Source organism: Pteropus alecto, unplaced genomic scaffold (genome assembly GCF_000325575.1).
Source record: "Pteropus alecto unplaced genomic scaffold, ASM32557v1 scaffold21, whole genome shotgun sequence".
Lineage (NCBI taxonomy): Eukaryota > Metazoa > Chordata > Mammalia > Chiroptera > Pteropodidae > Pteropus > Pteropus alecto.
The window spans coordinates 1277013-1301847 of record NW_006436282.1 but is presented as its reverse complement, the minus strand read 5'-3'; the positions used below and the strand labels follow the sequence as shown (position 1 = coordinate 1301847).

At 34.3% G+C, this 24835-nt stretch overlaps 1 protein-coding gene across 7 annotated transcripts in view; it reads right to left on the bottom strand.

Annotated features, from left to right (window-relative positions):
* Window positions 1-24835, bottom strand: part of VPS50 (VPS50, EARP/GARPII complex subunit) — a 110317-nt gene that overhangs the window by 14847 nt on the left and 70635 nt on the right. For all 7 annotated transcript variants that reach the window (XM_025046865.1, XM_006911903.3, XM_025046869.1 and 4 more), the window contains 4 exons: window positions 22387-22505; window positions 21061-21167; window positions 9932-10053; window positions 2233-2313 (listed from right to left, as the gene is read on the bottom strand). In XM_025046865.1, coding sequence (XP_024902633.1) covers window positions 2233-2313; window positions 9932-10053; window positions 21061-21167; window positions 22387-22505 — 429 coding nt within the window. The remainder of the gene's footprint in view (window positions 1-2232; window positions 2314-9931; window positions 10054-21060; window positions 21168-22386; window positions 22506-24835) is intronic.

Below are 24835 nucleotides of genomic sequence, written 5' to 3'. Positions count from 1 at the left end.
CAAACCAATGCTTATCAGTATGAGTAATAATTTAACACTTAAAACATTGGAAACTAATTGAAAATTTCAGAAAAAATTCTAGCGTATTGCTGTGGAGTCTTATCTTCCAGAGGAGTTGGGACCCTGGAGAGGCCCTGTTAAAGGTCAGCACGCCTTGCAAACTGGAATCATCGAACTGTCCTCTAATCCAAGGCGCAGTCTTTGAGTTAAGAAATGGTAAGAATAAGCACATAAAGAAAAGGTATCTTTAAAAGACAAGGTATCAAAGAGAAAAACAGGCACATTTATTTATTTTGTTGGGGAGGAGGATGTAGTTGTTTTTTAAAAATACACTTCTAAAATGACTACTACACACCAGTTCAGGAGAGAATTTATCCAATGAATCTAGAACTAGTAAGAGATACTACAGATACACTGTTATCAGCAGATGGGTGGCAGCTTGTCTCAAAGAACTCCTAGTGTGGTGCCATTGTTTACTCAGTCACACTTTTTCATTGTACAGTGGATGGCAAAATCTGAAGCATTAAACCCATGCCTTAAGAGTCAAATATGGAACTATGGTTTGACCATTACAAGACAGTAACTAGCAGAGATGACAGGAAAACATCAGAGTAATTGACTCTGATGGTGAATTTCAGTCCATCGATCTTGAAGCATTCAGAAAAAACAAGAAAAATTTCAACTGCAGACTAAGATCTGATGCTAAAGGATACACTAAGTATCAAATGAGGAGAAGCAAAATCGAAACATACATCACTATCAATGGGGTTGAAAACCAATGGATTTTACAAGACAGAGGGGCAAAAAAGATGGCCTGGTCAAACAAGGAGCTTTGACTCTGAAAATGAAGATCAGGATTAAATGAATAGCAAAGCCAAAAAACAAGCCAGGTTAAGCCAGGAGATATGAAACTCACAGATTGGAGTTTATTCATTTACTCTACATTTATAAGTGCTGTGTGCCAAAGTAAGTGCTATAAAAAAATTATATATCTATACATACACACATATGTATATATGTGTGTGCATATATCTATATAAATCTATATAGATATATATGTTACGCAAAAAAATCTCCATATGGTAAGGGAGATGGATGAGATGGACATAGATTATTTCCTGTGCTCACCTGAGATATCAGCACGTACTTCACTTTATTCACATCCCGGCTCAAAGGTCACCATCCTATTACTCTGCTGCATTTTTTTCTTAGCACTTATAAGTATCTGACACTATATTATGTATTTGTTTATGTCTCTCTGACTCAATAAAATACAAGTTCAAAGAAAACAGGAATTATCTTTTTTGTGCTCTGATGAATTTCTAGCACTACAACAATGCCTGGCATATAATAATAATTTCAGTAAGTATTTTTTAAAAGAACTAATGATTGCATAGCATTATAAAAACTTCAATAACAGAAGTATGCACATAATATAGAGCTTATGAGGAAAGAGGAACATGATTACTTGTTTGGGTAGGTGAAGGAACAAAGGAAAATTTGGAGAACCCTGCAGTTAATGTAGATGCAGAGAAACCAAACAACAAAAATCTCTGGCTACAGTGACCAACCATAAGAAATAAAATGTTCTTATTTTAAATGCTTATGTTAGCTTAAACACTATAGAGGGTCAGCCCTGTTTGTGACCACCCTATCTTCTTAAAACTTGCACTGCATTGTATGATACAGTCAAGAATTTAGACCCCTACAGCATCGCCAACAAAATCCAAACTTCTTGAATTTCAAGGCCATTTAAAGTGTTCGTAAGCACTCTCTGCAACACGGCTCTTCAGCGTCTACCAGTGCCCCGTTAGGAAGACCTGCCAAACTTTGGGCCAGGCCTGCTTCCACCCCAAGGCCCTTACTCAGCCTCTGAACCTTAACCTGAATGTCATTCTCTCTTCCTTTTGCCGCAAAACCCATGCCTGTTCTTCAAAGTCTAGCACAAGACTCACTTCCTTCTTTAGTCATTCTCCGAAAGCAAATATGCACATAAAAAATTGCTATTTGAACCTGTACTAGATATATAGCCAATATCACATTCTTTCATGTATACTAACTTCTTCTCTCCAGACTATAAGAAACCTCCATTTTACTTCCTACAAGCACCTAGTATAATACTAAAACTCAGGCACTCAGTATACATATAGACATACATTTATATGCAATTGATTAGATGGCTAATTTCTATTTTATGTAACCCAAAAGAATCAATTCCAATTGCTTCCTTACCAGATCAATAAGGCTCTCCTGTATTCTGTTCAGAGTTGTTCTTAGTCTACTACTACTAAGGCCCAGTCCTGTTGATTCCAACTGAAAAAGAAAAAGAAAGGCATGTTAAATCACTCTGGAAATAATCTTCCAAATGTTACAAATTCAAATTAACCCAAGTGAAGTATCTGATGAGTTCTTACTGAGATACTTAGCCTTCAGAGGGTTTCCAAACTGCATTTAAAAATTCCAAAATAGCAAGCAAATAAGTCAAACCTTAGCCTTCCAGGGAAAAAGAACTATTTTTACACGTTCATTTACAGATCACACTAACATCTATCAATCTAACGAATCTATCAGGAATAGTCACCAGAATTTCTTTTCTATAAGCTATTATTTGTACTTACAAAACTTAAGATTTTAGATACTTAAAGATAGTACACCGTGTTGTATTTATGTAGAAGCATAATAATGTAGTGTTGCTAATTTATTTTTCAACACAAACTAGAGACAGCCTAAATCCTCATTCAAAATTTAATGAAATTTTTTGTTAGGCTAGGTAAGCATTTCACAGTACAAAATTCTCTTCACTCCAGCACAGCCAAAGCATTTATAAAAATCTTCACCTAAGAACATAAATAAGAAGACTTGAGTGCTAAGATATGAAAGGTTGGCTCCTTGTGTGATGATTCAATTGATGAATACAAATTTAATTTAAAGGCAGTAAGATACACACAGACATCTGGCAAAATGTTAAAATATTCTAAATGGGCAATAAATTTAAAACTTTATTAATAGTAAATTATAAAACATATAATCCCACTGATTCATATAAATTATATATATGTGTATATATACACAAGTATACACACACATCATTCCTCATCCCTTCTTACATGAGATACAAAAATGAGAAATTACTTATACAACATATGTTGGAAAGCCTCTAGCCAAAATAGTTGTCTGATAGCACTGTGTAGTAAAACTTGAACTAATTTTATATGGTAATTTTACAATACATTTTATTTTTACTAGGTTTTATAAATTTCATTAATTCAATTTCCTTTTTTCACTAGGTATCATTTACATATAGTCAAATTCTGTCATTTTAAGTATACAGTTTGATGAATTTTGGTAATTGTATAGCCTTATAACTAGCACCACAATCAAGATATAGAAGAGTTCCCTCACTTTTAAAAAGGTCCTCATGCCTCTTGCACTTTATCCCCTCCGCCATCCTTAATCCCTGATCTGCTATGTCGCTGTAGTTTTGCCTTTTCTAAAATTCCATATAAGTGGAATCATACAGTATGTACTCTTTTGTTTGATGTCTTCCTTGTGTTTAGCATGCTTTTGAGATTCATCTATGTTGTAAGTCTAATTAATGAAGTTTATAAAAACCTAGGATTTCATGCTCTTTTCCTGCCTAATAGTTAGTATTCCATAATATGACTCCAGCCCAGTCTTTTTACTTATTCACCAACAAATATTTGGGTTCTAGTTTGGGCTATTTGAATAATGCCAACATGAGTATTCATGTATAGTCTTTGTGTGGACATACATTTTCAGTTCTCCTGGGTAAATACCTACAATAACAATATACATTCTTAAATATCTGGTTCTATAATATATTTTTAACTTAATAAGGTACAGACATATGGTTTTCCAAAGTGTCTATACCATTTTGCCTTTCCACAATGTATGCAAATTCTACCTGCTCCATGTAATGAACTGAATGTTTGTTGTCCCCGTCAAATTCATACGTTTAAGCCCTAACACCCAATACAATGCCATTTGGAGGTGGGCCTTTGGGAGGTAATCAGGGTTAGATAGGGCCCCCATGATAGGATTAGCACCCTTTTATAAAAAGAGTCACCAGAGAACTCGCTCTCTCTCCTTCTACAGGAGCACAGAGGAAAGGCCTGTGAAGATACACCTAGAAGGCAGCTGATTTTCTGTCTACTTGTTCTATTAGGTACTATGTGGTATTAAAATCTATAGCTATGATTATTATCTTTATTCTCTTAAATTCTGTCAATTATTGCTTCATCTACTGTGATGTTGTTACTAGGCACATACACATTTATAATAATTGTCTTATATTTGAATTGACCCTTAAGATCATTACTAATCCCTCTACTGCTAATACATTCTATTTTCAAACTTATTTTATCTAATATTAATATAGCCCCTGTAGCCTCTTTATGCTTACTGTTTGCATGGGATATCTTTACAAACTATTTGCTTTCAACCTTGGTGTGTTTATTAATTGAGTATGGGCTTTGTTTTTAATCCATTTTGACGATTTCTGCCTTTTAATTTGAGTGTTTAGTCCATTAACATTTAATGTGATTACTGGCCGGGTTTACAGCTACCATTATATGTTATCTCTTTTTTGTTCCTTGGTTCCTCCTTTCCTGCCTTTTCTACATATATATATTTAAAATTCTACTTTAATTTTCCTGTTGGCAAAAAGTCAAAAGTTCTTTGTATTATTTTTCATTGTTATTCTATTGATTACAATATGCATTCTTAAAATTTCAGTTCATTTACTCTTACCAATGTACTGCTTTACATAATATACAGAAATCCTGCCATCTTACAGGTTCAAATACCCCTACAAGCCTTGCTACAGTTGTTCTATGTCATACATTAACATTTATTATGAATTCCAGAAAACAATGTTATGATTTTGGTTTGAAACAACTACATAGTTTATAAAGAAATTAACTGGGAAAAGAAAAACAATCTTTTGCATTTCCTCAAGTAGTTTCAATTTCCAATGTTCTTCATTCTTTTTGAGGATCCATGTTTTCGTCTAGTATTATTTTCCTTCGGTCTGAAAAACTTCCCTCAGACTTTCTTGTATTACGTGCACGTCCGTTGATGACAAATTCTTTTCTTTTTAATCTAAAAATGTCTTAATTACACCTTAATTCTTGCATGGTGTTTCTGCTGGATATAAAATTCTAAATAGGTATTTTTCTTTTCTTTCAGCACCTTAAGGTGTTGTTTAACTCTCTTCTAGCCTCCAGTTTCTCATGAGAAGTCAGCTGTTAATCAGATCATTGGTCTCTTATATATAGTTATTCCTCAGTATCAGTGGGGGATTGATTCCAGGATTCCCTACCGACACCAAAATCTGCAGATGTGCAAATCCCTTATATAAAATGGTATAGTATTTGCAAATAACCTATGCAAATCCTCCTGTATACTTTAAGTCAGCGATTGGCACCAGGGACGGGTGCTCTTATGAGAATCTAATGCCTAACAATCTGAGGTGGAGCTGAGGTGGTAATGCTTACACTGGGGAGCAGCTGCAAATACAGATGAAGCTTCTCTTGCTCACCCACCACTCACCTCCTGCTGTGCGACTCGGTTCCGAAAAGGCCATGGACCAGCACCAGTCTGTGGCTTGGGTGTTGGGGACCATGTTTTAAGTCATCTCTAGAGTACATATAAAATCTAACACAATGTACATGCTATGTAAATAGTTGTTATGCTGTATTGTTTAGGGATTAATGACAAGGAAAAAAATGTCTACATGTTCAGTACAGATACAACCACCACAGGTCTAACTAGATAGTACACATCAGCAACAGCATATTTTATATTTTTTTGGAATATTTTCAACCCATATTAGTTCCATGGATGTAGTACCTGCAGATATGAAGAGATGTAAAAAGTCTAATGCAGTTTTCAAGAGACAGTTTCACCACGAGGTACTCTACTGTGTTTCTGTGTGCTTATTCTGCATGTTGTTTATTTGGCATCTTGTATCTCCAAATTTTTGGCCAATGTTTCTTCAAATAGCTTTTTCTACTTCATTCTATCTTTCCTGTCTCCATTTGGTATTCCAAATACAGATACGTTTGATCATTTGATATAACAACGTGTTCCTAAGGCTTTGATCATTTTTGCTTTCCAATCTTTTTTTTCTCTATATTCTACATCTTAAATAATTTCTATTGGTTCACCTTCAAGTTCACATATTCTTTCCTGTCATGTCCATTTTGCTGTGAAGCACATCCATTCCTTCTTTTTAATGAAAAATTGTATTTTTAAGTTTTCGAATTTCCCTTTGGTTATCACTGTTTCTATTAGAACTTCCTGTTTCTCTGCTGAGACGCTCATGCATTTTGAACATTTTACTTTATCGAAGATAGTTATAACAGTTCGTTTAAAATCCTTATACCTTAGTTCCAACACCTTGAAGCCGGACTAGATTGTCTTTTTACTTAAGGATGTATTCTACTTTTTTGGTTCTGTGTATGTTGCGCAATGTTGAACTGCATAATCAATTCGATTCTGGAGATTCTGGATTCTGTTGACTCTGAGGTGGTGATTCTGTTCTTTTTCTCCAGTGAGTACTGTTTCTTTTATTTTGAGTATGTAATTTCTTGGCTGGGCTTGAACTACAAACTATCTCTTGTGCAGTAACTTCAGTCTCTGTTTCTAACTTTTTTCTCTGGCTGTAATCATTCTGTTCCACATAAACATAGTTCACAGGTTAGTCAGAGATGGAAGTAGACAGAATTTGGGGACCTCCTCTCTGGATCTCTCCCCTCTGAACTTCCCCCTACTCTTCTCAGTATTCCCAGTTTCCTGGCTTTACTTTTCTAGTTCCCCAGTCCATGAAGATTGCAGGTTTTCCTATGCTTGCTTCTACTTGTGTGCCATGTGGACTCCATTTAGTCTTGGGATAAGGGCCAAAGAGATGGAATTTGTTTTTATAGCTTCCCTTTTCCCAACCTTCGCACTAGCATGAACTCCCCAATAGAGTCTTTAAGCTCTTGTTCATACTCTAATATCTTCAGATAGTGGTCTTTTGTATAGCATCCAGGTTTTACAGTCATTTTCTGCAGGAAGTATCTTCCAGGAAGGTCTTGGTCCATCATACCCAGAAGCCAAAGTTATTCATTCTTAAAAGTTTAGATATCGAATCATAGACTCTCTACAAAGAAAGTTTCATTAAACAAATAGTAACTTTAAATGAGGCTCACAAACTCTTGTCCAGTAAAATCCCTTGTAAGATTTACTTGGATAAGAAATAATTAGGACATCAGTCCACATGTCCTAAGAATCTACTATGTGCTTAATACCGTTACGGTAAGCTACAGAACAGTCTTCACTACAGAATATGAACAGGAAGAACCAAGGAAAACCTAACTCAAGAGGTGAACAATGGAAGGCTGGGGACAAGGCAAGATAAAGCAATCCTACGAATTACATTATAATAGAATCAAATGCAGTAGATATGCAACTGAACATGATGGAGTAGGTTACAATCAGTTCAGTGTAGAGTGCAAACTCCTAAAGGAATTAGTAGGAAGAGGAGGAATCCCTTAGCCTAATGCATACACTGTGTCTCCCCAGCCAATGACCTTCTAGAACTGCTGGGAAACAGATACTTATTCTTCCATGAACAGCATCTATCTAAATTCAATCATATGAGTGTCTTTCTTCTAGGAAAGAAACAGGAGCAACCATGTGCCCTATTCTTACCATTCTACTCATTACCTGATTCCCCCTCCATTCCCACTTGTCTTAAGATTCAACAGCTAACAAGGCAATATGGAGTATTTATTTATTTATTTAACTATGGAAACATCTAGGATTTCTAATAGGCCTGAAAAACTTCTTAGGAAATTAAAAGCTACCTCTTCAATCTTATATGCTTGCATATACTTATTTATGCCATTTATTTAAATTGTCTTGTTCCAAAGGGATTTAAAGTAGTAATCAAAAATACAAACTTGAAAAGTTAAAAAAAGCTTTAAATGCATATAAAAATTAAGCAAAACAAAATAATAGGTAGAAAGTAAAATGGAGGGTTTATGCCAATTTGTACAGAAAATCCCTTTTTATAGAGATGCAAAGTCTTTGTTTTGCCTTAAATAGTGTTTCCTTCAGTTTTGCAGAATCAAAAATAGTAGAGTCTGAACTATAAGTTGCTCTATTTGAAGATGTGCATGTTTTTGATGTTCAATACATTGAATACATTCAATATTCAATACATGGTAACTAAAAGCTAGTATTACTAAGCATAACCTAATAATAGGAAAAGTAAGTGTAAGTAAGAGGCAAAGTAAATGCTACATTGACTCATATATTCTCACTCATATGTAATTTCTGTATTGGTTGATATAACACAAATTGCTTCTAAAATGACATACAGGTAGACACTCAGGCTAAGGTCAGTAGGACAGTAACCTTATATCTTACAGCTAATTGTTTGAGTACAATAGCTTTTACTGAGTCCTACACTGAAAACACTTTAGTATAAAATACCACATTAATATGTTCTTTAAAATATAATAGATTTTAAATAAAATATGAAGTGTATTTTACAATAAGCACCTATCTACACTCACTAACTTTCTCAGGTTCTAGGGAACTCTACTGTAAAAAAAAAAATCTGTGTCAGTTCCTCAAAGTTTCCAAAGGACCCCATTTTAACACATCTAATCAAGAATGTGGTCCAGAACTGTTCTATCCAATATGATTGTCACTAGTCACATGTGGCTATTTACATTTAAAGATAAATTAGGTAAAATTAAATTCAATAAAAAATTCAGTTTCTCAGTCACTGTAGTCATATTTCAAGTACTCAATAGCCACATTTGTCTAGTAGCTACTATGCTAGGTGGTGCTAATACAAAACATTCCATTATCGCAAAGTTTCCCTTGCACGGTACTTGTCTAGAGGCAAAGCCCAGGAGATACAGTAAGGCTCATCTAGAAGCCTGGGAGAGTCTGACAATTAGCCAAAACTCTAGAATGTCTTTCTTTTTTAGTATTTATTTACTGCATTTCCAAATTCAGAATAATGAGTTAGTATTTTATAGTAACATAAATTCTGGAGCAACACTTTGTCTTTGATTATATTACTATTCTTTCTAAGGAACATTCCGGAGAATTAAGAACATGAGAAATTCAGATCCCATATTAAAAGATCGTGTCTTTGTTATATTTGGAATTATAGCAAAGATATGAACATGTATATGATAAATGTAATTATCCACTAAAATTCACATTTTTAAAAAGTATAAAACATAGTACACAAAAAGTTAGTGTAATGATATATGCATAGGACCAAGCAGTATGCTCTTATACAGAAAACTGTCAAATATCTAGGTGAACCACATAATAATTCTCAAGTATCAAGTCAGTTACTTGCCTAATATCACGTTGTCTTCCTTAGGAGTAGAAAAAGATAAACTTGGTAAGAGCTTTGGAAACAAGGAGGAGCAAGAAACATTAATTCTGTGGCAGGCAGATGGTTCAGTTCAAAGATTTTTAATTATTTTAATAAATATTTGCTATTATCTTCTGAATGTAGTAGTGCCTGCTAAGGTTGTTAGCCAATATTTAAAATGTCTCATTTATTGTGTAGTAATTACACACTGGGCCAGATTTAAACAAAGCAACCTGTACATTTTTCGTTGCCAAAATATGTCAAGGTTAGAAACAGATGCTGTGCGTTCTCTGCCAAAAATGTGAATAGCATACAATATGTTTATCATATCAAAGCTTAAAATTAACATATAAATAAGGCAATTAGGTAGACAGCTGATATCAATAATTTTGTTGGATTTTTTTTATGGATATTTTCAAAATAATGTTATTTATGTATTTTATACAGAGAGAATGAACTGAACTTTACACTTAAAAAATAGATTTTAAAAGAAACAGACTTCCCCCACAAAGGTTGACTTACTGAATCATTCCGACCAAAAAAGGTATATATTGCATACAAGTAATAATCAAATAGCTGAGACATGAAATGGATAACATCAAAGGCAATTGGCTTAAGAATGTTCATCATCTGCATATATTTACCTGAAAAGAAAAAAAATTAAAAATTAAGTAGAACAAAATTAAATTATGTTAGTTTATAATTATAAAGTAACAATAAAAATACCAAAATATGTTTTAAAAATGAAATATTACATTCCTCAGTCATACTAGTCATATTTTAAGTGCTCAATAGTCATTTGTGGCTAGTGGCTACTGTATTGGATAGCACAGATACAGAACGGTTATATCATCTTGGAAAGCACTACTGGAGAGCACCGATATAAATAATACCTACAAATGTAGATTTTTTTAAATATCATTATTTTTACTGTTTGTCAAATATTCACGGAACTCCTATAGTGTTCTACAGATGACACTGTACACACAACGCAGTTCCTCATTTCTTGGAGATTGCATTTAAAGTAATTTCTTCAAAAATATTTAGGTGTAATAAAACAGAAGACAATGTACTTAAGAAAGCCATTTTTTTTTAATAAGTGTATACACACACGCAACAAAAGTAAAAAATCTAGAATAAAAAGGCCACATGAAAGGCATTTCCCATTCTCTAATCCTACCCCTGTGAAATCTTCTATCAGAGGCCAAGAACATTTCTTTATCACTACATCACTCAAGAGCTCGATACTCTCAAAATGCCAAGAACATATCTTCCTCATTCCTTCCTTTGAGAGATGCCAATATTCCATTTTCTTCCCTCTAAACATATAGTATAGTTACAGAAAAAAATAAAAACCAAAATTTCTACACTTATAAACTTTAATGTATTTGAAGAGTGCATGGGAGATGGGCTGAATCAAATAACAAGTCCCTAATTGTGTTTCTTTTTTATAGGAAATAGGGAAAAAAACATATCTATAATAAATGCTCTTATACAGAAGGTATTAAAACAGGCCATTTGCTTAATTTCTAAATGAGCAAATAATTTAGGTGCTGGCTCTACTTTATGTAACTACTATAAATTTTAATTGGTACTACTGAAGACACCATGACTCAAGAGAAAACACATTAATGGCAGTAGGAAAAAAATGACAAATATACTCAAATGAAAATATCTACTATTAAAACCATGTCTTTATTTCCTAAGGACTCAGTACATCTGTCTTAATTTATATGAGAGATGATTCTAAATGGCAGTCAGATGGTCAGGAAGAGAAACATACACCCACACACATCAAGAAGTAAAAACCAGTCAAATCAGATTTTATTCTTCTATTTACAAGTCTTTTGTTTCAGCACCATCTTTTGTAATTATTTCACACAATCAGACATTCTTTTTTTAACTCACGATTGAAAATTATTTGAAAAATATGTTCCTAGAACATTCTGGATCACTATGCAGATATTTTATCAACTACAAACATACAGTTATTTAAACTGTGACTATTTACACATGAAATAATGAGACACTGTGAAAAAAATGGAAAAATATTGTTACATTACTTTAACCTGTAAAAGAAAAAAAAGAAAGAATGCAAATGTCTGGGTTGCTACATATCCAGAATACAAAGCTCCTCTCCATTCCTAATAAGATTAAGAGCACTGTTCATATAATGAACCTTAACAAAGGAGATAAAAATAAATTATTAGTAGGTAAAAACTATTTTAAAGTGCATTCAGAAGGAAAAAAAAATTAGATGTTCCCCACCACTCTAAATAAAAAACTTTAAACATAATTATATTCATTCATTCAATATATTCCACAAAAACTTTTAGGTTTACTAAGTACTTGACCTTGTGTTAAGACACAAGGAATTACGCAGAGTCTCTTTTCTCACACCTGAAATGATCATACATGGAAGGCAGCCATTGCTAAGCAGGCTGCCAGTATATTCAAATGTACTCTCTTTTTCCAGTTCAAGAGAAAAGAGTAGGCCTTTGGAGGCCTAAGGAGGCTTACATACCTCTCAGATTACTGAATTAAAAGAGAATTTTACAATGAATTAAGCCTGTATCCATGAAGAGAAGAAAGTGAGGAGGTAAAGGTGGGTAGGTATAATCACCAGAAAAAGAAATCTCAAAAACCTTCTAGACCAGGGGTTGGCAAACCTTTCCTTTAAAAACCAAAGAATACATAGTTTAGACTTTGCACACCATACTATTCAGGTAACTACTCAGCTCTGCTGGTCTCTGTTTCAACTACTCAACTCTGCCTCTGTAGCACAAAAGCAGCAACAGGCTATACGTGACAAAGGAGCTGGCTGTATTCCAATAAAACTTTATTTACAAAAACAGGCAGCCAGACTGATTTGGCCTGTAAGATATAGTTTCCCAACCCCTGTACTAGATGACAGACAGTAAATGAGAGCAGGATGATAGAAAAATGCAAAGGCATCAATAAACTGTATAAGGACCACAAGGAAGGTGGAAGATATTAAATAGGATGGCGACTGCTCAGAATCAGAAGGTACAGCCACAGAGGAGTGAGAAATGGGGCTGAAAAAGGATAGATTAACTGAAGGTCCACATATGGGAAAAACTCTACTAGTCCACATGCCTCCCTCTACCACTATCCCTTGCCAACAGTTAGAATATAGGCTGCCAGAATTTTCCCACAGACAAAAAAAGAAAGTAAAAACTCTTAGGACTCCTTCCTAAAAGAATTAATCAAATTGAACAACGACAAAAAAAAATTGAGCAAACTTAAGAAATAATAAATTACAAAAGCTAAGGCTTCTAGTTTGAATGCTGTCTAATTCTGAGAATTTAAAGATATAGCCCCATAAAGTAAAGGGTGCCAGTAAATCCACCCAGCCTTGCCCTACTCTGTATACAAAATTTGCAGGCAGGATTCCTACTGAGGAAAAAGAGCCAGCTTGAACACAGTTCTAACTATTCAGCAGGGAAACTCACACCAGCTACACAAGACTATTTTAGACATGAAGATAATAAAAAAATCACCAATGCATAAGGAAAAGTCAGAGAATAAAAGTAAAAAGTTAATCCCAGAGAAAACAGAATAATTCAAGCTAAAGAATATATAATAATTATGTAAAACTCTATGACAGGAGAATATGGAGGAAAAGACAGAATATAGAAAGGCTCTTAAAGATTAAAAATACAATTTTTAAAGTAAAAAATATTAAACAAAAAAAAGGGGAAAAGGAAGTTTTTAACTCGTACAGCAAAAAGAAATATTAGAGAAAATATGAGACATAAAGGGGCCAAACACTTGAGTAATGGGAAAGCAAAAAAAAAAAAAAAAAAAACCAAAAAACAAAAACAAAATGGGGAGGTAGAAATCATCAACAACAACAAAAAAAGCAGTTTCAGTCGCAGCTGAGAAACACGTGAACCTTCAGACTGAAAGGGTTGCAGACTACTCAACACAAAATGAAAAAGAATTCACACTCATGGGGAGGAGACATACAGAGGAACCTGCAAAGAAACCAACCAGCAGCAGCATGGACAAGGACCACAATCAAGAGGAATAACTGTGGGCCTACCTTACCCACAATATCAGCAGGGAGCACAGACTGTGATTACCACATAAAAAGTGGCACAGGAGAATTCAATCAGTGAGCCACAACTGTGCAGAGAAAAGAACACAAGGGTAAAAAGAAGGCACTGTAAGTGTGTGTGCGTGGAGGGGGGCTGTGATTTAATTCCACTGTGAATTATAACGAGAGAAGGAAAAAGTGTTTCTCTAATATTCACGATTTTAAAAATTAAGATTTGTCAGTCCAATGTATGTTGGGCAACTACAAAAGCAGAACGCACTTGGCTGGGGGCTTTACATGCTCTGAAGGATGACCCAGCTCTTTTCATCTGACAATATGATGGGGCAAGAGCAAGAACTGACTCCGAATTGGAAGGATATTCGTTATTCCTACTACAAAGCACTAAGTTGAAAGATCATTAATGAATATGAATAGCACAAATAAGGCAACTGGACATGCTATAAATGAGGCATGACGGTAAGGAAGGGAAAGTTAGTTCCGCTCAAGCAATTTAGAAAAATCTATAGAACAATGAAGTAAAGACAAGAGTAAAAAATTAACAAATTAGACCAGAGTAAAAAAATTAAATCCCTACCTACCAATTTTATTCTGTTGTTTGAATCTTATTTCTTATCCTCCCAAATCTCCAAAATCATTTTCTTGTAACATGTACTGATGGATGACACTTCTTAGATCATCCTCTCAAAGTATCATGTAGTAAATACAGCTATCAACTCAGAAGGTATTTTAAAACTGCTTAAAAATAAAAATTCAGTCTACATCCATGCTACCCTAAACAAGCCTGTTCCGCCTGATCTCAAAAGCTAAGCAGGGTCGGGCCTGGTTAGTACTTGGATGGGAGACCACCTAGGAAGGCCAGGTGCTATAAGCATAAAAAAAATAAGGGATTGTAAACGGACAAGGTCCTTGCAATCTGTGAAGTCGACCAAAGGTTGCCTCACCAAAAAAAAATTAAAAAAATAAATATATAAATTCATATAACTGCTTTTAGAAAAACAAATATTAGAATATAACCTAATGATAAATTTTTTCTTAAATATCACATATGAAAGCTTCTTAAAAAATAGCTTTTAATTTAATCATGAGACAAGGTTTTAAAGTTTTGAAACAAACAAAAAATGTACTGCGATATATTATAATCTTACACTATACAAGATTGGACTTATGATTTCACTGACACTATAACTTGACCTTAGTATTTGAAATAAGTATTTAGAAAACAACTGATATGATTACTTGCATTTGTCAAAAACAAAACAAACTACCATTTGAATTGACTGTTATACAATCAAAAATGTTTCTGTTATTTAAATACAGATTGTTTACATTTCAATTAGAACAATACAGGAATAATAGTTCTCAAAGTTTGGTCCTCGGATCAGCAGCGTTAACAGCACCTAGAAACTTGATAAAGATGCACCTTCTCAGGTTACATCCCAGACCTACTGAATTAGATATTCTGGGGTGGAGTCCAACAATCTGTGTTTCAACAAGTCCTCCAGGTGATTCTGATGCATGCTAAATTTAAGAATCACTGGCTAAGATCATCATAAGACCAATAAAAATTAGCCTGCCTGACAGGCTTTTATCCGTTGGTTTTCAAAGTCTCCTCTTAACTTCCTAATTTTTCTCCTGCCTCTCTACCATTCATTCATGACCTCCTTTGCTGGTTTCTCTTGCTGTCTGTCCCTCCAATGCATCCACATGTCCTTGCAATGTATTTAATGGATGTGGATACATATGGATTCTCTATGAACTCAAATGGTTAAGATCATTTGCCGAGATAAAATTATCCATTACCAGGGTTTAACTCATTTTATAGCAAAGGCTCCAATGACCTGACCATGTTTATTTTCCTGATTTCCAAATCTATCTATCCAAATTCATATAGGCTATTTGTATTTAAATGTCTGACAGGTACCTCCATATGTCCAAAACCAAAGCTATCATCAACTCCTCAAACTTGGTCTTCCTCTCATCTTTCCTATTTTAGCTGTGGCATTATAAATGGCCAGTCACACAAATCTAAAATTTAAGAATGACCTCTCATAATGAATTCACCAATCCTGTCCATTGTATTTCCAAAATCTCTCAAATCTGTCTTCACCTTTCTATTACAGTGACCAAGGCTTTAAGCAGACTCAAGTCTTCCATGTCTTGCCTGGGAGACTTCAACAAGCTCTCATTTAGGCTTTGATCCCCCTCAGCTTCTCCTTTACCTCACGTTATCCATTATTCATACTGTGGCCAGGGTAATTTTTTTTAAGGTTTCTTTTTTATTTTTTTAAATAATTTTAATTAGTTTAAGTATACAGTATATTGGTTAGACATCTATATTGTTCATAAAACGATTCCCCCAATTGCTCCCTCCCTCCCCTGGTCCTCCACAAAGCCATCATATTAATGCTAACTGCATTCGGCCAGGGTAATCTTTTTTTAAAAAAAATCTCCTTGTGTTTCTCCCCTGTTTAAAACCCGTAACAAGTTCACGTCCAGAGGACATTATATAAGGCCCTGTGAAATCCAGCTCTTGCCCGCCTTTCTTGGCACATTTCCCCTGCTTCTTCCTCCTATCTCCCATCATGTTTCTCCTATGCAGCAAACTGAACTGCTGTCTTCTTTCTCTGAATACACCATGCCTTGCACATGTTGTTCTTTGCACTCTGGCTAGAATGTCTTTACCAAGGCTATAGAATCTATTCATCTTTCAAAGTCAGCTATAGTGTGACCCATCTAGTGAGTCTGCCCTTTTATTTGCTACCCAATAAAGAAAGTTGACCTTTCTTTCTACCTTTTTTCTGCTTATTTATGCTTACAATACTACAATGTAAAGATTTTTCTTTTGTATGTTATTTCCCATATTGGACTCCTTAACTACACAGACTATGCCTTCCTTATGCACGACTATATTTCCAACAGGTAGCAGAGTGCCTGGAACGAAGTAGGAACAAAAAAAGAAAGCTGTAGGAGACGGGGTAAAGGGGATCAAATATGTGGTGACAGAAAGAAATCTAACTATGGGAGGTGAACACTGTAAATATATATATGCCTTACTGTTAAAGTGTATAGATGAAACATTGGATTTCATTAATCAATGTCACCATAAAAAAATAATTTAAAAAAAAGTTATAGGATTGAAAATGAATGAATACAATACACATGGCAGAAAAAGACTAATTTCCTTAATGCAGAAATTAAAACACATAATTTCCTTATAAAAGATGGGCTGTGAATATGAGTGAGTAGTTTACAAACAAAAATATCTTTCAGAGCAGCGGTCCCCAACCTTTTTGGCACCAGAGACTGGTGCTCCTATGAGAATCTAATGTCTGATGATCTGAGGTGGAGCTGAGGCAGTGATGCTAGCACTGGGGAGCCGCTACACATACAGATGAAGCTTCACTCACTCACCCACTGCTCACATCCTGCAGAGTGGCCCTGTTCCTAACAGGCCACAGACTGGTACCGGTCCATGGCCCCAAGGTTGGAGACCCCTGTTTTAGAGCATATAAAAGATGTTTAAACTCACTCCTAATTAAGTACATTTTGAAAGAGATGACATTTTTAACCCATTAGACTGGCAAGCATCTGAAGTAGGATGATATTGCTGAGAGACTGGGAAAAAAGATGCTCCCATACATTGTTGGGTAAACTAACGGAATCTGTTTTGTAAGTTCTTTAATAACATTTTTGGTAAATTGAGAATCTCTATTAAAACTGAAAATGTATATGCTCTTTGATCCTGCATAAGGAAACATTTGTAGGAATTTGTCCTACAGCTGTATTTGTGTATGGACAAAGATGTTTATCCAAGGATATTTTCTGTGGTAATGCTTATGTAGCATCAAATGACTTGAAACAACCTAAAAGTTAAAAAATAGAGGACTTAAAAATTGTGGTACATCTATATGAGATCATTAAAAAAAAAAATGAGATCTCTGCACACTAAGATATGTAAGTTTAAGCTTAAGATAGCTGAAGTCAAAAAAGCCTGAGAAAGAACAGTAAGTATAGTGTGATCTGATTTTTGAAACAAAAACAAAAAACAAGAGTCACATGTTAAATACACTTGTAAAAGCATGGTGATACTTCCCAAAGAAAATAAGGAGAAACAGTAATTTTCTCTGAGGAAGGAGACTTGGAGGTCAGGGGCTCTGTTTATACTCTGGGGCATTTTCATTTTTAACCATTTTCATGCAATTTAAAACACTCCATGATAGAATAATAATATTAATTATTATTATTAATGAGCCAATGAAGGGGTGGATCTCTTTCCTCCTCTTTCTGTGTTCTCTCCACCATATATATAACATCTCAGCCACACTAAGCCTTAAATGTACATATTCTGATTAAATCATGAAGGATATGATGGTGTGTATTTTTTCCAGCTGCTACGGTAATAATTTTGTTGTAAGGCCTGAAGTTTTTATTAGCATGAATTCTGGCAACTAATCTTCTGCCCCTCAGCCCTATCATCCTGCTCCAGTAAGAGATGCCTTCAGGAAAGAGACCTTGATACCACGGCTATTACAGAGGTACTACCCATTCTTTAATATTTCTTAGGCTCTGTCTACAAGGGGTTGTCAGGCTGACAGGCTGATGCAAGCTTTCGAGTGAGTCCTCTGCACTTGCGAAAGGCTCCCTGAGCTGCTCTAACAGATTCAGGTACCACCTGGAGCTGGGAAGCCCCATTCACATGCTTTTGTTTAATCTCTCCTAATTATCTGCCAAATAAATACTCCACGAAAAGGACATTTTGAATATGTCTTTAATGTTCTAAAATGTGTCTCCCAACTACTGAATAATTAGTTCCTTCATCTTCCCAGGCACCAAAAATTAATCTTTCTTCTTTATATATCTGCACTTCTGGCTTTGTAAGAAGAGACATTACCTTTGCCAGTTTATAATCTTTAAGCATCTTGTGTGATAACTACAGAGGATGGAATACTGCTTTTACCAGTTGGAGACCCCTTAGTGAGTGGTTCCCTTGAAGTTCCATTTTATGAATGAATATATACAAACTGAAGACAAAGACATCCCAGAGAGAGAGAAAGTGGTAAACATAAGCGTCTACTGGGGGAATAATGCAGCATTATAAAAGATCTGGTGTTAGAGGCAGCTGAAATTACAATGGTCAGATTCTCTTCAATGAGTACAGTTTTATCTAGGACTGCTCTGCTTCACAGGGCTGACATACCAAAGGACCAGAAAAATGCAGTTTTTCTCAGTTTTTATAAATCCACTGTTAGAAAATAATGTAAACTATGTTGATCAATAATCTTTATATAAGAATTTGCTGTTACTGTCTTTTGAATTTAACCCCAGCGGCACATTTTTATCATTATTCCATCCTTTTCTTAGATAATAAAAATAGCAGAATGCATTGTTTCTTCATTTCTTTATGCCTACCAAATGAAGATTTGCATTTGTTGTTGGCATTTAACTGAAACGTGATTTCCCCCCTCAATTTTGTTTTAGTCTATTTGATTTGATGCTACTAAATATATGTCTTTTAGAGTAAAAAGCAACATGATGACCCCTAGTTCTTTTTGAACTAGGTAAATTAAAAAATATAAACAACCACTTAAATGTGGCTGATTATATTATATTCCCCAACTTTTTGCTCCTCCTCCCTCATTCCCTGTAAGAGGATTATGCATCCTTGTCCACTGCCCTAAGCTTGTAGTGCTTTCCAGCCTTCCTGGACCAGAGGTATACTTCTCTCTCCCAGGGTCAAGCCTAACTTGCTGCAGCCACTGACACATCAGAGGAAGTTGGTGCCACATCAGAGCAGAAGCTTTAAGTGGTTCATAACATGGTTCAATTCTTGCTCTTCTCTCCATGTTCAGACTGGTGCTATTCTTTGAGCCTGCATCTCCGAGTGAAGACACACATGGAGCAGAACAAAGTTGATCAGGAGTCAATATGTATCACAATAAGCCTTCGTGGTTGAATGCCACTGATGTGTTAGGGTGGTTTGTTACTTCAATATAATCAAGCATAAGCTAACTTCATTAAAATACATTGCGAGCGGCGTCTTCAGACACCAAAAACTATAGTGAATCCAGAATGATGACAGGAATTTTGGAATATCTATCAGTGAGGACCATATAAAGAAATTGAGCACACTGACCCTGAAGACGGATTGGGGGAGGAGGTTACAAGGAAAGGAAAAACAGTATAACTACCACCACACATCTGAAAAGTGACCACATGGAAGAATACAAAGAAAAAAGGATAGATTTACTTTTTGCTTTTAAGAGCAGAGCAAAGACAAAAGAATTACAGAAATAGACAGATTTTGATTTACCATAAGAAACAGATTTCTAACAATTAAATCAGTCTGATACTAGAACAAGCAGTCTTGCAAAATAATATGCTTCCAGTGATTGTGAGACATAAAACAAAGGTTAGATGGCCACCACATAATAGGGGCACTATAGAAAGAAATTCTTATTTTATGGGAATTTATACCAAGTGACCTCTCAGAACCCTTCCAAATCTAATTCTATAAATTCTAGAGTAAGTCATGATTCTATGTTCAGTTAGCTCTCTTTGATAAAGAGGAAAAGATAATTTCCTTGCCAATAATCAGCCAAAGAACGGCATTTTAGAATCTGTCATTTTTGTGTGTGTCACGAAAATATGTACCTTTACCTCTCATCTCAATTCATTATTACTTTTCAACTGTTTTCCCTAAAGAAAATGGGACTTCTAAAAAATATTTTGTCAACTTTAATCTGTTCATTAATGAAAGTGAGAAATTATCTTCAAGAACACAGACCATTTTATCAGAGCTAAGTATAATCAAAATAGGCATCAGGAAATTACCATCGCCATAAATAGAACACAGTGATTTTTATAGAAAACCACTAAAATTCCTGACTGGTATCGTTGACTTATTGTCAGAAGACATCTCTATAACTTATTCGTCAAATACGCAGACCTATTTGTGAGATATAAAGGCTGAGGTAGCATATAAATGGTGAAATAGACATCAAAAAATATACTTCATCTTCAAACCTAAATATTTTAAATGGCATTTCTTCATGTTGTTGCCTTCTACAAAATCATCAATAAAGGTCTTAATCTGTAATAAGAACAACATGGTGTGAATATTTAGCTTGTAGAATTCTTGAATCTGAAAACATCAGAGAATCACTATTCATTTTGCCTATGTTACTGGAAGATTGTGAAGATCAATGAAACAATTAAGTAAGAAATACTGTATACTGTATAAATGTAAAACTGGTACTATCATCATCCTACACATACCTCTAGCTCACATAGAGCATTTTTCATTACATTTCAATTAATTAAGAAATTTTAGAAAAAGCAGAAGATACAAATACTTATTAAATAGTTAACTGAAAAAGAAAAATAGACTTTATATAAGTATTACACTATTGGGAAGAATTAAGATGAGAAAGCACTGACATACAACAATTAAATCCTTTACTGTGGTGAGCGCTGGAGTATATAATAAAAACTCTAAGTAATAATAATTTGGTAACAAAAGTAGACTAACTTAACTGCTAGAATAATTTTTTTTAAAGATGCAGCTACTTACCAACAAGTCTTATTACATTCAATGTTGTATTTGTTAAGATGGGTGCGTTCACTTTATTTAGACTGTAATCTGATTTCTTCCTGCTCTTTAAGGTTTCTCGAGAAATGCTTAATATAGAAAAACAACAGAACTGCAATTAGGGTTGACAGGTAGTACATTAGTGAGTAATTCAGCTTACGATCTATCCTTCATTCACTGATTAGTTACTGAAAATCTTACCATGTATCAGGTGGGGATACAGAGATTATTCTCCTGCCCTCACAGAGCTTATAGCCCGGAGGGAAAAAGAAATTAGTAAGCAAAGAAATAAAGTACTTTAATGTATTTCTTTGATACTAAGATATTAATTATCAAACATTAATAGAAGCTACGTCACTTTAAAAAGACAAATGTTCTAGGGAAAGTATATATCAAATGTACTAAACATCCTTACTTCAGACATAAATATAAAAAAATACTCTCCTTAGAATCTGAAATAAGTATAAGATATGACAGTCGAGTCGGGTGCAAACAGATCATCGATGTAGATGCTTAAATATCACACATATGTGAAAACCAATAGAAATATATATATTACCAATTAAAATAACCACAACTATATCAGTTGCTCACTTTTCAGGAGAGAGATTATATCAATCAGGCTTTCAAACCAATTGAGTATTAACTAGGTACTTTGAAGGTAAAAGAGAATATACTTAAATCTGTCATTAAAAATAAGGTACATTTGTGGTCATTAAATGTCTGACAGTCAGAATTAATTCACTCACATATCAGAATCAGGCCTATGTAACTGGAAGAAGGTAACGAAAATTCTTATATAATTACCTAAGTTTTCAAAAGGGACAGTTTATCATAAAGCAAAACTCAAGTAAAAAAAGGGAGCCTGAATAGAAGTTCAAGTAGTGAACATAAATGACACTGGGAAGATAAGTGGAGACTTTCTGTATTTACTAGACTGAGGAGAAACTCCACATACAAAACAAATGACTACTTTCCTCCCTGAGGTTTTCTGATCTATGTGAAACATAAATTGCCCAAAAAGGCAGCATTGATTTTATAAATCAAAAGTTTGTTTTCTGCAAAAACCACTGATCTCTAAATTAAGAGCTCTTTGAGTATGTCCAATATCGAATAAAAAAAAAAAAGCCTATATTTTGAGCCTTACAGGAATCATTTTTTAAAACATATTAATTTCTGTCACATGTTATAACAATTAGAAAATTTTAATTTTTGATTTTTTCTTTTTCTTAACCTTTAAAGGAGATTCTATATGTTAAGTGTGCAACATAAAATGCAAAATACCATGCAATCTAGGAGCAATTTTACCTTTTCACAGGAGCATCGCCTGTCTGTTCATCCACATAATCTCGTTTCAGTTCCTCAGGAACATCACTGTCACTGTCATACTCCTGATAGGCACTTTTTTCTTGTTCATCAGATTCATACTGAAGAGAACACAGTCTATTTAACAATGAATATGAAGAACTAACCTTTCTTGGAGTCTTTCAATACAATAAAATTATCCAATTTTATAAGAAGTAGTTTATAGAAGAAAAGTCCTTAATAACTTAGCTTTAATTTTGCCACCAAGAATCATATTATACTTCCATTTTCCCCTTCATCATCCTATGTTAACCAGCTCCAGAGAAAAAAGATAAATATAAACATACCTACAAAAGCTTGTAAATGTCCCCAAAAAATCAAATCTCCATATAAAGAAAATAAATAAAAACAAGCACACACCCTGCTAGGACTTAGGAGAAAAGAGTGTACATTTGATTTAAAAAAAAAAAGTCTCTTTTCTTCTCCCAAGTGGTTTCATCATAATTTCCAACTTGCTAATTCATTGTAAAGAAGTTGAGTATATAATTCTGGGACTCTGGAAGTGTTAACTCAGATTAAATGAATGCAACACACATGCTAATATTCTTTTATTTTTTTTTTCAATACTGAAATAATTTACTAATTTGTTTTCTTAACACAGAGGAGTATATTTTAATCATTAGGAATTAATCCTTTTTTCCATTCCTATATATTGGATTAATGTTATACATACAACAGGTTAGCTAGGAAGGCCATTTTAAAGATCGTAAATCATTTAGACTCAAGATTAACATATAAAAAGCTATAATCAATTATTATTTAAGTTCTGAAATCAAGAATTTACTCAAAAAAGCTTTTCTAGGTTTTATCAGCTAATACAATTATTGTTTAAAAATGTTTCTAGTATCATATTTAAGTTTTTTTCTTTTCCCAAGTCACTTGAATCTTTTTCTATCTAATGTTCTACCTAATTCACTTAGATGAAATTTAATTCCAAAGGCAGCTTAGAAAATTAAGCTTAGCACCTAGGAACTACTGAGAGCAGGGACAACAATGGTAGATTTGCTCTTGAGATGAAGATGCTTTACTAATATTTTCATCATCTTTATGGCACCATGGCCCAGTGCCATCATGGCAGAGGAGTGAAGTCCAAGCACAGCAAAGGAAGCAATGGCAGCATCACCACCACCACCACCACCATCATCATCATCATCATCATCATCATCACCATCACCATCACCATCATCATCATCATCATCATCACCATCGTCACCATTTTCATCATCACCGATTCATATTACAAATTACTATGTTTAAATAATGGCTAAGATTTATTAAGTTTTAACCAAACACTATGTTAAGTACTTTCACGAAATTATCTCACTGAATCTTCAAAACAATTCTATTAAGAAGTTTTATCTCCCATTTCTCAGTTTTGGAAATCAGTATGATGACAACATGGAAAAAAGTTAGTCTAATTCAACAACTATTTTTTGAGACTCTAAAGCATTATGACAGGCCATATTAAGATGTGGACCCTGACTCTCAAGGGCTTATGCTGTACCTAGAAAGATGAGATCACACATTAATAACTGCTAACAAGCATTACAGGCATTCTCTCCCACTTGTACACAATGTGATCCTGATAACATTCAGAAAGGTTTTCTACACAAACTCGGGTCTCTTGGCTATAACAACATGGCTTCATGATTCACAGTACAGCAGATCCTCATTTTCAAGGACTTTGTATTTGCAAATTTTCCTACTTGCTAAAATTTATGTGTAACTTCAACAATACTTCATAACACTTTCGTAGTCATTCATGGATATGTGGAGAATGGCAAAGACTTTTGAGGCACCCAACATGCATGTTCCCAGCTGAGAGCAAACAAGGTGATGCTCTACCTGCTATCAGCTCTCTTGCTGTAAACATGGGTCCTTTACACATTCTATTTAGTACCACACTTAAAAATTTTTTTGTGCTTTTTGCTAGTAATTTCACTTCTTAGAATGGCTACCAAGCACAGTACTTAAGTGTTGTCTAGTATTCTTAAGTGCAAGAGGACTGTAAGGTGCTTTATGGCAAAAGTACATGTGTTAGATGAACTTCACTAAAGCACGAGTTACAGTGCTATGGGTGTTAGTTTCATGTTAATGAATCAACATTATAGATTAAATTAGGTGTCTTTAAGCAAAAACACATAAAACAAGATTACATACTGATCAGTTGATGAAAATGTTGTGACTAGAGGCTCACAGGAACATAATCCAACATTTCCCCTAGGAACAGTCATTCTGTATTTGCTAATTCAGTGTTCATAGTGACACAACTGTCACCAATAATAATGATCAGATGCTATGTGAGATCTAAATGAACAAATCATCAGTACAGAGATTTCTCTGTACATTTCAAAAATATTGGAATGACTTTAAATTCCTTTTAATTTAGTCC